The 14,247-nt window shown below is 51.4% G+C and overlaps 2 protein-coding genes and 1 long non-coding RNA gene across 9 annotated transcripts in view; 1 reads left to right on the top strand and 2 right to left on the bottom strand.

The window, feature by feature from the left end:
• Nucleotides 1–788: 788 nt before the first annotated feature.
• On the bottom strand, nt 789–4,279 carry Kncn (kinocilin). Of its 3 annotated transcripts, none has more exons than XM_031376851.1 (4): nt 3,795–4,279; nt 2,774–2,842; nt 1,916–1,990; nt 789–1,113 (listed from the first exon to the last, which is right to left on the bottom strand). In XM_031376851.1, exons 1-4 carry the CDS (start codon nt 3,943–3,945, stop codon nt 1,034–1,036), a joined length of 375 nt encoding a protein of 124 aa, XP_031232711.1. In that variant the 5' UTR covers nt 3,946–4,279; the 3' UTR covers nt 789–1,033. The 3 variants fall into 3 exon arrangements, with proteins under 3 accessions (XP_031232711.1, XP_031232710.1, XP_031232712.1); XM_031376850.1 differs by having other exon boundaries at nt 870–1,113; nt 1,916–2,020; XM_031376852.1 differs by lacking the exon at nt 2,774–2,842 and having other exon boundaries at nt 959–1,113; nt 3,795–3,945.
• Nucleotides 4,280–7,689: 3,410 nt separating this feature from the next.
• On the top strand, nt 7,690–10,036 carry LOC116096446. The gene is made up of 3 exons (XR_004121010.1): nt 7,690–7,865; nt 9,380–9,468; nt 9,918–10,036. It is a non-coding gene; the product is annotated as an uncharacterized LOC116096446 (long non-coding RNA).
• The window catches only part of Mknk1 (MAPK interacting serine/threonine kinase 1), a 40,634-nt gene continuing 36,380 nt past the window's right edge, over nt 9,994–14,247 (bottom strand). For 2 of the 5 annotated variants that reach the window (XM_031378252.1, XM_031378253.1), the window contains 3 exons: nt 13,788–13,952; nt 12,768–12,811; nt 9,994–11,313 (listed from right to left, as the gene is read on the bottom strand). In XM_031378252.1, the coding sequence (XP_031234112.1) occupies nt 11,079–11,313; nt 12,768–12,811; nt 13,788–13,952 (444 nt within the window). In that variant the 3' untranslated portion in view covers nt 9,994–11,078. Of the gene's footprint in view, nt 11,314–12,261; nt 12,812–13,787; nt 13,953–14,247 lie in introns of those variants that run through there. The other 3 variants (XM_031378254.1, XM_031378256.1, XM_031378255.1) reach the window with 3 other exon arrangements.

Here is a 14,247-nt window from a genome sequence, read left to right as displayed (position 1 = left end):
TCTGCCTGGGCATGTGTACCTGAACCTCCCCACTTCAAACCTCACTGTGGATGCCATAATGAACCTCCCCAGGAAAGCCTAGTGGGTAGGTTTTTTTTTTTTTCTCAACTTAATTTAAGCCATTAGCATTTGCTGAGCAGCTACTGTGTGCCCTGCCTTGTGCTAGGGATTAGGGGAAAAAAGCATCACTCATCATACTTAGGTAGGCTTGAGAATTGTTTGTGTGAGAGCCAGGGATAGAGCTGAGCAGAGCGATTGCCTAGTGTGTACAAGACCCCAGGTTCAGTACTCAGAACTGAGAACACATAAAATTGCTAACTTTAGCTAGACATCATTGAACACATAACATAAGCTTAGGCTATGAGAGCCTGTCTTAAGACAAACAAACTAACAAACACAACTGTCTTTGTGAAAAAGAACTCAAGCCTTCCTGGAGGTTCTGAGAGAGAGGGGTCACAGGCTCCTAGAACAGGACATGGGGGCCATGTAGCTATGGGATTCTGAGCTGGCCTTCTAGAGGAAACAAGGAGCCTTCTTCTTGCCAAGAGGAGGGGGAAGAATAGGAGATGGGGGCTTGGGAGGGCTGTCTGGAGCCAGGCGCTTCACGGCCCTGAGTGAAGAAGATCAACAGCAACTGTGCCAGCATTGGGCTTAGCTGGAAAGTTACCTTGCCAATGGTCACCTCTGCTCCTGACATAGACATGACAGCCTCAGCCAGGACCCCCCACCTGTGGTTCCTGTGGTCAGCTTCTATGGCCGGGATAAAATACTATCTCTGACTCTAGTCAGGGCTCTTGATCAAATTCCAATAAGGGATCAATGAAGGAGCAAAGTTGAGATGTCCAGAACAATGAGGCCAGGGAAGAAGGTCCTGAGGGTCTTTTCACGATGCCAGGAGTGAAGGAATCTGTTAGGGAGAACCTCATTGGAAGACAAGGTAGGCCCAGCATTCCCAGGGCTCATCTCTGCATCTTCCAGCTTGAAGGAGGACCCTGAGTATGGGGAGTGGGGAGGGTGAGACATGAGGCAGGGTTTAGCCCTCCTCAGTTCCCCGGCCTCCAGGCTTCAGCTTCTCCAGGGTCCTGGTCACCGTGGACAGGCCGCCACGGCCTCCTGGAGGAGACAGCAGAATAGGGATGCCTGAGTACAGACCCCTATTGGGTTGTCGGATCAGAAAGTCCAAAGAGAGCAGGGGTCAGAATGCTCCAGGGCAGAGCTAGGATGGAGAGGGAGAAGGGGAGTCCTAGGGACCAAGTACAGTATGGGGAGCAGACTTGGGAGCTACGGTTTCAGCCCTGGTCCCACTGCTCTCAGGTGTGATCTTTGATGAGTCATGCAATCTTTCTGTGCTTCAGTTACTCCATATGAAAAAAACAAAGAAAACAACAAAAAAAAATCAAGTTTGTTGTAGTACTTGCCAGCATGTGGTTTGTGAGAACCCAGCTGTTAATGTATGTATGTATGTTGGGGCAGCATCTGGAACGGACCCTTCTGCTGAGTAACACTAGGAGAAGGACATATCAACATATGGGATTGGGTTGCCTTGGAGACACTCCTCCCTGGGTTTCCCAGTGTGGAGAACAAGGTCAGGAAGGGAGAAGATGCCTAGTTTCAGGCATCATTGTCAAGAGCCACATTTCAGCACCGGGAGGAGGGTGGACAGTAACCAGGGCATGAGGCCCAGTGGGTAAGGGAAGAGAAAGCAGGAGGCCTTCTGTCCATGCTGGGAGGGACAGAGAAACCCTAAAGACAAATGAGAAGGGCTTGCACATATGGACGCTGACTCAACATCACCGCTTCACTTGGGTGGGGACCCCTCCCTGCCTATGACCTTCAAGGTTCCTCCCAGGATCTACAGAGCTACCTAGTCAGATAGCAGAGACAAAAGATGGAGTTCAGAATGTCAGGCACTTACCTTCTTTATTGCTGTTGTTGCTAGATCTTCCCTCCCCATGGTCTGGTCCTGAGTTAGGATGGACTCTCAGGTTTCCTGCAGGATAAGAGCAGCCCAAATTCCCATCTACTGGGTCATTCCCAAATGAAGCCCAGCTTGAGAAAGGAAGTTCTTTCTGTGGTTTAATCTCCATAGGTGACTGTCTCTGCTCTCCTGTGCTCCTCTAGATCACATTATCTGGGCTGATTTGGGGAAGGGCAGAAGAAACAAATCCTTGAAAAAGTGGTATAGTGGTTTTTGTTTTGTTTTGTTTTTGAGACAGGGTTTCTCTGTGTAGCCCTGGTTGTTCTGGCATTTACTATCTAGACCAGGCTGGCCTTGAACTCAGAGATCTGTTTTTCTCTGCCTTCTTAGTGCTGAGATTAAAGGTGTGCACCACCACACCTGGCCAGAGGTAGTAGGTTCTTAAGGTGGGAGGTGGTGTATGTGAAGCTCCACAGGACTGAAGGTGTTGGGTGTTTGGGTGTGGGCTGTGGAAGCCAACTGGGAACTATTAAGAGGTTGTGGGATCCAAGGCAATAGAAGGTGTTTAGTGGGCTGGGAACGAGAGTGTCATCTGGAGAGCTTGGAGACTTTGAGGAGTAAAAAGACTCTTAAGGGAGATACATTCCTGAGGTTTAGCTATGTCTGCTCAGGCAGCAGCTGGATTCTGCTACTCTGTAGCCATGGTGACACTGGCATACCACACACACACACACACACACACACACACACACACACACACACACTCATCCAGGAGCAGTCTCACATGTGGGCATGCTCACTGACAGTCGCTCACAGGTTTGCACACAAAGGGTTTGTGGGGGAGGAAATGCTCACCTATGGCAGGTAGGATGTGGTCCAGGTTGAACCGAGCCTTCAGGAAGGGGTAGGCGAAGATGAGGAGCCCTGAAGAGGGACACAGGATGCTGTGATGGGGAAGGCCTGATTGGTATGAGATGCGGGAGGCTGGGGTGGGTGGTTTGTTTATGAAGGTGATGTAGGAGGCACAGGAACAAAGGATCAGGACTGTGGGGGTGCAAATGGGAGGTATGTGTGTGTGTGTGTGTGTGTGTGTGTGTCTCCCCAGCACTCAGCCCCAGCTGGGGATTCAGTACCTATCTGGGGAAGGAGCTACATGCTGTACAGGCCTCAGGTTTGCAGGCTCTTGGCTCTACTCTGCTCAGGTGAAGAGCAGGTTGGTCACTTTCCTTTTATAGCTAGAACTGGGCCAGGTGACACCAATATCACTGTCCCCCTCTCCCCTTCCATCTCCAGCTCTCTCCTCTCCCAAGACCTCTAGAGTGACCTTGTAGGCTCCACTGCTGCTCCTCCCCACTCGGACCTGATGGCCAGGAAGCCATAGGGTGGGCACCTGCCCTGCTGACTAAGTGTTCCTGGCACTCAGTGTTTAAAGATATGGAGCTCCAAGTTCTCCTGGGACAGGGAAGTGGAGTGAGAGATGGCATTCTACATCAATGGGCCTGACCAGAACAGACAGACAGACAAACTGCTGCTGACACAATGGAGGAGAGTCTTTTGTCTGAGCTGTCTCATTTTACAGGCCTCTATCACCTCACTCCAACCAGGCTGATGAATCCTGCCACAAACACAAGATCCCACCAGGTCAAGGTGTGAGGCAACAGCCTGTCCGTCCTCCCTTGCCGTCCCCAGCACCCTCAGCCAATCCCCAAGCCAGCTCCCCTTCCTGCATTCCGAGGCTGTACTGTTTATAACTTAGGCTTTTGCTCTCTCCAACCAATTCCCACTGACCAGACCAGCCCTTCACCTCCTATTCACCTCACCAGACCTGCTTCCCAGAAAAGTCCCTTCCCTTTGTCTCAGCCCAGCGTCTGCTCACCAAGCCCAGCAGCACCAAGAAAGATACCACCCACAGCAGCGGCAGCCTTGGACACGGAGACACCAATGATGATGCTGCCGGCCACCAGGCCGAGGGACACACAGGCCAGCTGCAGGCAGCGGAAATCTCTGGTGCTAATGGGGATGTCCATGCAGGTCTACCCAGGGCGCTGCTTCCAGGCCTCCTGGGAGTCTTGGTCTTCTTGGATGGATGCTTCTTTGTTGGAGCACCAGATCCAGGGTGGAAACTTCTGGGCTGTAAGTCTTTAGGCCGGTCTGAGCCTGGGATTTATCTGCAACCTTATCCCAGTTTTCCAGGGGCCCCAAGGCTTAGCTTGACCTCAACACCCCAGTTTACTCTTCCTCCTGTGAAGGGCTCTGAAGCCAGAGGCCACTCTTGGAGTTCCTGCTTGGCCACATTTCCACTTTGGCCAGGGTTCTAGGCAGGTGGGTCTGCCCCATGGGGTCCTCCTCTATCAGCTATCAACTGGGACCTGAGGGAGCTGGGCCCAAGTTCTGCTCAACTTTTGTCCCAGCTCTGTGGACCCTGTTCAGTTGCCTTGGAGCCTGGGCCTATTAAAGTTTAAAGAAATGCAAGGCGGGCTCAGGGGCAGGCCTAGGAAACAGGTTTCTCAGAGGGGCAGGCAGCAAGCAGATGATGAGTTATTCACGAGCCTGCAATATGAGCTTCTGTTTGTGTCCCCAGGGTCCAGTGGGCAGGCAGCCTAGGTTCCACTGTTGGTTCCTGAGCAGAAAGACTGGGCTTACTAAGGCTTCATATGGTGCTGGGGTGGGGGGGTAAGGATGTAAGGAGACTTCCCAGTCACATGCTCAAGGCTGACTCTGCTGGTCTCTGCCCCTTGGCCTAGCGGTGAACCTAGGGCCCTGCTTGGAAACATGGAAGGAGGTAGTCCCCCAGGTCTTCTCTTCCCTGTGCCTTCCATGCTTCTTCAACCATTCTGTCAGCTGCTGGCCCTAGGTAGGGCTGAGAGGTCTTAGCCCAAGTTTTGATCTTAAGAAGCTCCATATATCTCAGGTAGGAATTGGTACCACCCCACTATAGCTTCTAGTAGGAGAAAAGGCTAAGCCCCTGGCAATTCCTGGCTGGGAAGAGCCAGTTGGGTAGGGGAGGGATGGACAGAGGGACTGGGCAAGAAGTGTTACGAACTGGGACATGGTAGGGACCTCTTAGCTCGAGTACCTCTACCCAGCCTGGCTAACCTGGTTAGCCTGTTTGGAGGACCAACTGAACTGAGCCTGAGCCGTGGTAACGCAATCAAGTCTGGTCCTGATTCCTGTCCCTCTTTCCCAGAGCCTAGCTCCAACCCCCATCATTAATTGCATTCGCTGGACCTACATGTTTCAGAGCATTCCCAGTCCTCCAGCACAGGCCTGTTCCCTGCTCTAACCTGGAGACACTTCTCAAGGTCACATTACCCTGCACGGAATCCCCAGGCTTCCCTTTCATTGCCCGTTTCTTACCACCAGGCCTTCGATCTCCACCAGCCTCACAATCCCTCCCCCACCCCCCGTCCCCCACCTCTACTGCTTCTCCCTCCTCAAGCTCTTCTTTCCTTCTCCTTGTTGAGCATTTCCCTAGTGCTTGCTGTCTAGCAAACCTCTCCTTATCCCTCAAGACCTACATGGACAGCCATTCCCACGAGGCCTTTCTGACCATGCCTGGGCTACTCTGCCAGAAGGGCTCCTTCTCTTCTTTGTTCTGCTTCTTTTGGAGATTGTGAACTCTGCTCCTTATCTTAGTCTGCTTCTCCCCTCTGGGTATCCATGTACTGGGCTGGGCAGGAGTGAAGCTTAACTGGGGCTGGTGAGTTAGGCAGGATCTTGGTTGGGGTTAATGGGAGAGAAACAGCCTTCTCCAGAGACAACTTTCAGTGAAACAATTCTTTACTGGGGGCAGGATTAAGGAGTATGTAAATCTTGGGGAGTGGGTAGGGAGTTTTGGGATGAATGTACATCATTGGCTGGGCTTGAGGTGCTGGGGAATGCTTCATTTGCATGAAGAGGAATTCCAGGTGCTTTCTAGACATGTCCCTATAAGGTGAGAGGAAGTTTAGCCTGTAACCTGGCCACCAAGCTACATGACTACCTCAAGGGTGGCAGAGATGAGGGTTGCAAAGCTACAGGCAGGTCATGCCAGTCCAGAGCAGGGAGGACAGTCCTACACCTGCGGGTCTCAGGATGAGATTTTTTCCAGGTTTGGACAAAGTCTCGACTTCACAGTTGCTCCCCCCATAGCAGTTACATGGCCTTCCAGCCTCATACTCTGCAGAATGCTATGCTACAGAGACCCGGCTGAAGTTTCCAGATAAAGGATAGGACAGAGCTCTGGGCTTGGCCCTACATCTCCACCTTGAGTCAATAGGGAAGAGGGCCTAAAGTAAGCTCCATCTCTCTATCAACAGTCCTTTCCTGCTTTACACTGTGGGGGTGGGGCTAAAAGGGTCCCAAGGGCCTGACAGAAGCCTCAGCTGTAGGACCACAGAGCTTGGATGGCCCCTCAGGTCCCATAGAGATGGAGCCTCTGAAGCCAAGCCTTCCACCACCATCTTTATGTTTCTAGGATAAGGCGTGAGTTTTCCTCTAATTTGTCACCAGTTTATATCTCATGTCTCTGTCCTTTGTAAAGCATCTCTGAAGCTAGCTTTAGAAGGAGTTGTGAAAATAAATAAATGGCCATGAATCCGAGTTCCCTCAGGAGTCTCAGCACCTTTCACAATGCCTTGCCTCCCACTCTCCCTTAAGTGGTGGCATCGCTACGGGTTAGTAGAGCCAGTACCGGCTCCTCTCAAGGTCCAAGGCCAAGAGTGGCTCTTCCACACTGTCATCAAGACAGATGCCCTGGGCCTGGGCTGGCCTTCACCATTTGCTCTAACATCAGGCACTGTACCTCCAGCCAGATTCAAGAACATTCCGATCTTTAAAACCCAGTGTCCAAATTCAAATTTAGACATTCTGCTTGGCATTGTGGTGGCACTGGGGAGATGGTTTAGTCAGTAAAGCACTTGTTGTGCAAGCATGAGGACTTCAGTTTGATTCCCAGAACAAACACTAAAAGCGAGGCAGGGTGACGCGCACTAATAATTCCATTGCTGTAGAGGGCACAGACAGGTCCCTGAGGATCACTGGCCAGCTGATGTATCTGAATCAGTAAGTCTCAGGTCCCGATGAGAAACTTTTCTTTCAGAAACAAAACAAAATCCCAGGATGAATGGCTCCTGAACATCTGAGTTTGACGTCTGGCCTCTCCATGCATGCACACACATGTGCACATGCACCCACACGTTCACCACACTCAACTGCTTGCTCTCCCATTCCTCCTTCAGTGTAGGCTAGACAACCCCTGAGGAAATACATGCTGATGTACTTGCAGTTAGAATTGAGTTCAAGGGAGCTGTCTGTGGGAGACAGTGAGTTGCAGCAGCCTAAGTTCCATGAGTTCTTACCCCTTCAAAGTACCAGAGTACTTCTCATGGGAGCCTGGGTTCTCGTGGAGCCATGGGACTCAGAGTGCCACTGAGTCATGGCACATACTCAGCCTCACCATGGAATCTCTCTTGTCTCCCAGTGAGGCAAAGGCTGAGAGGGTGTCTGCCTACAGAGATGTCTACCTATGGTGAGTGTCTGCTATGAAGTACCTGACTACGGAAGGTGTCTCTATGCCCTTTCTTTCCCCGAAATGCCAAGTCCAAGTGTGGGTTGAGTGTGTGGAAGGAGAATGGTTGAATGAGCCCCAGCTTAGTTTGGTTCTATTTATTTTCCACGATGGGTGAGAACCCTGGAACAGAGTGTGATTAATTCACTGGTCCCCTGGGGGACGGGCAGCTTTCTTGGATGGTTCAGAAGCTGAAGTCAGAGAAGCAGCTTCCAAGGCAACTGCTACCATGGAAACAAGAATGTCAGCCTTCTGGGGACCTTGCTCCTAGGGTCTCTCCAGACCTGAAGCTGCTGGTGTAGTTGGCATGAGACCAACTAAGCTGGCTGTGGAGCTGGGTCTGGCAAGGGGCTGTGGACCAGGAGGGAGATGAGGCCCTAGAGTTCAACGTGGACACGTGTAAGCCCAAGGACTTGGTTAGTCATGGTCAGAGCTCCCAGGTTCCAACTGAAACTAGTACTGGAGCTAGACCAATGACTTCTAGCTGGATTTGAGAAATGAGGTCTGGGGTCTGAGACACTAGGTTGCTGGAACCAGCTCTCCTTCCAAGATGGAAGGACTGCCAGAGGAGGTTGATAGTAGAGACACAAATGCCATCAGCCTCTGTCAGCTCCCTGAAGACTACAGTCCAGTGTGATCCCTGGGGCTGGAAAACTGGCTTTTACTGTCCATCCAAAGTTTCAATGCTTACACAAAGCACTGTATCGCAGCGCTCCCTCTGAGCATCCTCTATACATGTCTCTGTCCAGCAGAGCTAGGACCTCGCAGTACACCACTGTACAGGCAGGACTAGAACCCAGAACCTCTGTACAGGCAGGACTAGAACCCAGAACCTCCAGCTTCCAATAGCAGACTGTTCCCTGGCACCACAGCTGCCCCTCTGACAGGGACCCCCAGAACACAGTGGTAGGGAGAGCAGCCAATCAAAGTAAGGATCTCTGAGGCCAGCAATCTTGACATCTCAAAGTCAGATCAATCTACATACCACACAGGGGCTCTCAGAGGACTCCCTGGGGAAGGAAAGGGGCAGCTTATTTCCAAGCTTGGTATGACAGTTTTATTAATCCACCCAGGAGACAAGGTAAGTACAGCAAGATAACCACAGACAATGGGCTACCTGTTGGATGCCCCCTTCACCATCACGTTTTTGTTGTTGTTGTTGTTGTTTGTTTTTTGGAGACAGGGTTTCTCTGTGTAGCCCTGGCTGTCCTGGAACCCACTTTGTAGACCAGGTTGGCCTTGAACTCAGAAATCTGCCTGACTCTGCCTCCCAAGTGCTGGGATTAAAGGCGTGCGCCACCACTGCCCGGCTCCCTTCGCCATCATTACTTCATACTTTTTACTACTTAGTGTGCTAAACACCACTATGCTCATTGAGAGCTGCTAAGAGATGGGCTTGTAAGCAATTTTTCTGTGAAACAAAGCCCATGAGTGGCTGAGCTAGGACTTGAACCAAAGCAGCAAGGCTCTGGGTTCCAAGCCTCACTGGAAAGAACCCAAGTCCCATCATTCATTCCTAGCTATCCAGCTCTGGGCCCCCTTCTTTTACTTTGTCTGCCTGTTTTTCATGTGCCCATAGAACAGCTGTGCAAATGAAATGCCTGTAAACTACTTAGAATGGACCTGCTACTTTATAAATGTACAATTGTTAGCAAAACCAAAGCTGCACTGTATCATGTAAAACAGCTTTCCAAGGGAGCGGGACCAGTGTGAGGAGGCGGGTGGGAGGGCATAGCTTGAGCAAAGGCTAGAAGGGTGAGAGCTTGGGGTCTTGGGCTGCAGCAAGATTGGGAACTTGTTGGAGGACTGACCAGGCCAGTGCTCGAGTCCACAGACTGAATTCATTTCCTAGTTCTGGATGTCCAGGGGCTAGGAGGGAGCCTTTGGGCCATTCTGCAAATCTGCTTTTCCAGATGACCTCACCTCAGGTGGATGAAGAGATGCTAACAGAAGACCATCAACCATGCCACAACATGCAGACATTCATACCACAGGATAACGGGTAGCCCATGACCTGAGCCCTGATACTGGATTCCCTCTCGACACCTTGGGAAGTTAAAAAGGCCCTTTCTACCCAGCTCCCTCTAGTCTGGGTATGGATGGGAGGCACCACTTCTCTTTGTCATCAATCTGGTAGGACAAGTGCAGGCCTGGGCATACATCAGGTCTGCAATAAGGGCATAGCAATGCTTTAGATGGGGAGCTATGGTCTTCTGGGGTGGGGGTGGGGCGGGTACAGGGGCCTCTATTACAGCTCCTTTTGAAACCTGCTATGTGATGGCTACTGACCCCACCTCAACCTCTTCTTGGTAAATAGCCTCTCGTAAGCAGAGTTGTTATAGACATGAAGTTTGAGGACTCTCCTTTCCTAAACTACAGACAGAAATGCAAACCTCACCTTGTGGATCCACGTGGTATTACATTTGGGAATCCCTCTTCCAATCTCACTAGGCTCAGCCCCTATCTGGGAGGTCTGCCTCTTCTTCGAGCCTGCAGTTGAAGAAAGGACCAACAAGGCTGCCACAGGCAGCATTTTAAATTATTTATTAAAACAAGCACAAGTTATGAGAGAATTTTGGTGATTGTGGTTGACTAGTGTTGTACGTCACATATGCACATCTGTTTTATGTGACTCCACAGCTTATCCGACAGTGACTGTGCCTTCATGCCTGGGGCAGTAGGCCCAGCATTCCTCAGAGCAGGGCGCAGGGATTCCTCTCAGACACAGCAGTCTGACTGCCCTGGGTTTGTGCCTCTCTCTCCACAGACGACCTGGGAAGAAGGCGGCAGCGGCAGACAAAGATACGAAGACACCAGTCTCTAACGTTTTCATCATAGTAACAGCTTAAAATCAGTTGAGACTGTGGGGAAGAGGATTAAAACCCAAGTGCATGATATCTGCTTGGGGAAATCCACGGGGCTTGCAGTGCAAGTCTGAAGTTCTATGATTGCCAGAAGAACATGGTTAAAAAAAGCAAACATATTTTTAAAAAGAAATAATACTGACTTTAGCAGCAATCCCAAACATGGAAGATGATGATAAATGAGGAACACGTTTCGGTCACGGCAAAGAAAGATTACGTGCTTCTCTGTGCTACAGACCGGAAGACTGATCTGGCTCCCTGCCCTTCCTGAATTGAGGGGATGGCTTTGCTCAGCCAGGGAGAGGACAAGCAGAGAGGACGTCTGTAGGACAGGGAAGGTGGGAGGATTGTGACAGTGCAGGGGAGAAGAGGCACGTGTGTGTCCGCAGCTTCTGTCAGCTCCTGGAAGCGGGCTCCCTGAGGGCTGCAGCTCCTGCAGCCCCCACCGCAAGCTGGATCCAGGATCTGCACATTGGGAAGCCTTTGGAGCCCCGGCAAAGAGATGTTCCTGCTGCAGGCGATTATGCAAAGTGACAAGTGATTGCTTTCCTTTTCAAAGACAACCCCTTTGGAAAAAGCTTTCTCCTCGGAGGGAAATGGGGGATGGGTGGGAACCAGGAGCCTTTGTGGATGGTAAAGGCCTGCTGGGGCTGCAGGGCAGGTCCCTCGGCTTGCTTCACACTTTGACCTTACAGGTTTTCAGGGGGGGCACTGCCAGGACAGGCCTACAAGGTGTGCCTGCAGTGGTTCAGAGCCCTGCGGGTGTCGAACATGGGTTTGCATCTTGGCTTCGGCCAGCCTGGGCCAGGGCTCGTCTTCGTGCCAGGCGAGATTTGGATGGAGGGGACAGCTTCATGGAGCAGAGGCCCTCAGCCAGGGCCTCCTGTTCCTCAGCCAGTTCATCCTCCTCATGCTGAGACAGCTGGCGGTTAAGAGCAATGGCCTCAGCTGCGAAGAGTGTCAAGTCCATGGTGCTGCTGTTTCTGTAGGTCCAGGAAAGGCATGGAGAAGAGGGCAGTGGGGTTGAGATCAGCCACGCAGGCTCTTGGAGGTACCTACCTACTGCTGCGTTCTATAAATCCAAGCAGGTTTTCCCGGCCCATGCTGCTCTTTCCAAAGTAGCTTTGCCTGGTTTCCAACCTTGCTTGACTAAGGTGAGAATGGGCTTTGAGCCACATGGGCAGGACAGTCAGGGCAAATGGTCCGTTCTCAGAGCACCCACCTCCAGCCTCTACCCTTGCCCCAGCTCTTCCCAAGGTAGGCGCTGCAGTTGTCTCCGTTTCCCAACAAGCAGGGGCTCTGGTACAGGCCTGTGCTACTTCTATCTGTGCTCCTAGAGCCTAGCCTAGGTGGGCATCTGCCAGACACTTTGGCTCTGTTGAGTTATCATCTTAGAGGGACCTGGGGTTTGGCACGTGCAAGCATCTGCAACAGCTTAGCTGGGTGAGAGTGCCAGCCAGGTGGAGGCAGCCTGGGGTGAACAAAGAGAGACCCTTTTGGGTAGCTCCTTCTGCTTTGGGTAGCAGTGGTTCAGAACCCCATGGATGCTGAATATAGGTCTGCATGAGGCTGAGTTCCCAAGGGAGTTCCCAAGGGAGTTCCTGCCCAGCCTAGCTCCACCTCAATGGGCAGAGCTTGGTAGGAATTTATCTACAGCCGCTCTGTGTCCTAGCACAAGTTAACTTGAGCCCACTGACTCTTACCTTTTCCATCTCTAAAATGGACACTGGAAAACTTAAGTTTGTTGTGAAGAAATAGCATAGTCATTTGCTGCATGGCGTTTCAGTTGCTGACACATACCATGTGACTGTATCACCCAGTGCCAGCTCTGATGACTGTACGTGAGGAAATTGTAGTTCTTTTCTCTTTTCTAATTTTAGTGCTGGGGTCTGAAGTCTGGGCATTTCTCTCACTGCGTTTTTCAGGATGGACCCTGGTCTTTGAACAACACATGACTGCACATGAAATGCCTTTAGTACTACACTGGATATGTGGTAAGGATTTAAGACACAGAGGTCATTATCATTCTTGTGTGCCTAACAGTATATATGTTAACTTGCCCCTCTGTCTTATGGAGGCCCTGAACCCCTCCTCTCCATCTGCTAGAAGCAGAACCCTCCTGTGAAGATGATCCAGAGATAAGGACCATCTTTGGGGTATAAATGGTGATTCACAGTCATGTTCAAGTGAGTAGAAAACAGGTTTTTTTTTTTTTTGTTTTTTGTTTTTTTTTTTTTTTCTGAAAAGGGGCTGAGATGAAGCTGAGAGAGAGGAATCTATGGAGATCAGTAGAGGATTGAGGGGTAGTGGCCAGAGAACTCTCCCGGAGGGGGCGCCACAGAGCCTGGAGACCGGCCCATCCCCCACACGTGGCTGAACTCTGAGGGAAAGTCAAGGCCCATGTGAGAAGGCAGAGGGGAGGATGGAAGCGGTTTACCTCTGAAGGACTTGCGGCGTGGGGAGTCCCCTTTCTGGAGCTTGCTAGAATGGGAAGGACAGATTGTGGGTAATGTTGCTCCCATTTTCCAAGAGCTGCCCCCACCCAGGCCAGCAGAGGGGGCATGTTATTGAAGGTGCTTGGCCCAGCATGGAGACTTGGTTATTACTACTGTGGGGTCAGACCTTCTGAAGTCAGAGTAAGAGAAGTACACTCTCACCATTTCAAAGGTCACTTCCCCTACCACCCCATGTCAAGCAGAGGCCTTGTTCCTTTGTGTCCTCTCTGGCAGTTCCTCTAGCATCCATCACACCATTCTACAAGGCATCCCTCTCTCCAGGCCTGGGCTTTACTCCTCTCTCTACAGTGTGGCTCTGACATGGTGTGGATGGGAATTAGCCACTGAGCTACCCTGGCATCTCTCTGGGCAGGCAATGCTTGCCTCCTTCAGCAGGATGACAGAGGCTGGGTAGGGCCTGGCAGGCCAAGGACAGAGACTTCTTGGAGGGGAAAGCTCAAGTTCTGTGCCAGAGAGGACACAAAGGATTTAGTTTTATATCGAGGACATGGTTTCTGAACTCATGGAAACACTACCACTTGCCTTTTAGGGCCCTGACTCCCAGCTGCAAGGAGAATCACATGACCCTAATGCAGTCACATAAGCTGCAGGAGCTTGCTTGCTTCTGGGTACTCTTAGCTAATAATGTTTTATGCCACAGACCCTGAATGGCAACTCCAGACTGCTTCCTGGGATGGGTGCCTTTGCTAACAGAGGGATCTATGTGCCAAATCCTCACAGAGTACTAGGGGTTTGGTGAGAGGGGGTGGCCAGGTTGAGAGGCAAATCTATGGCACATCAAGGAGCTGAGCCAGGAGTCATTCCCTCTACCATAGGATGACGGGAGCTGCTGTCCCACCTGTCCCCAGCTTGGGGAAGCCGCACCGTGAGGGGAGAACTTCTTTGTGACACCTCCTGTAGGCCAGTAGAGGTTTCATGCCACCCATCCTGTGGTCACTCACCCCTTGTACCCATGGATGCTGCAGAACTTGGGCAGCGCTGAGTCTCTGCTTCGCATCTCGAACCAAAAGCTTAGAGATGAGGTCTTTGGCCTCGTTGGAGATGTGAGCCCAGTCTTTGTCTGGAAACTCGTATTTGCCTTCCTGGATGCTCTCAAACAGCTTGTTCTAGGCGAAGAGAGTTCCTTCTGAGGTCACACTGGCAGGATATGCTGCTACTGATCTGGTCACCCCGACTCCCAACTCTGCTAGAAGTGTTGCTCATGGTTTAAGAATGCCAAGGACAAAGCCTCCTTCCTAAATCTTCCCCTAGGTCCCTCAGCAATACTCAATGACCTGCATCAATGGGAGGAGAGGTCCTTGGTCCTATGAAGGCTCGATAGATGCCCCAGTGTAGGAGAATCGAGGGCAGGGAGGTGGGTTTGGGTGGGTGGGTGGAGGAACACCCTCATAGAAGCAGGGG

Source organism: Mastomys coucha, unplaced genomic scaffold, assembly GCF_008632895.1.
Source record: "Mastomys coucha isolate ucsf_1 unplaced genomic scaffold, UCSF_Mcou_1 pScaffold18, whole genome shotgun sequence".
Taxonomy (NCBI): Eukaryota; Metazoa; Chordata; class Mammalia; order Rodentia; family Muridae; genus Mastomys; species Mastomys coucha.
The sequence above is the reverse complement of the archived record's forward strand: the minus strand, read 5'-3'. Positions and strand labels throughout refer to the sequence as shown.

Bases quoted from the DNA above. Each gene is read 5' to 3' on its own strand.
- Kncn (XM_031376850.1), bottom strand. From the start codon at position 3,945: ATGGACATCCCCATTAGCACCAGAGATTTCCGCTGCCTGCAGCTGGCC. The intron at 2,021-2,773 runs GTGAGCATTTCC...ATGACCCAGTAG, and splicing joins CCACATCCTACCTGCCATAG to ATGGGAATTTGGGCTGCTCT. The intron at 1,114-1,915 runs GTAAGTGCCTGA...TGTCTCCTCCAG, and splicing joins CAACAACAGCAATAAAGAAG to GAGGCCGTGGCGGCCTGTCC.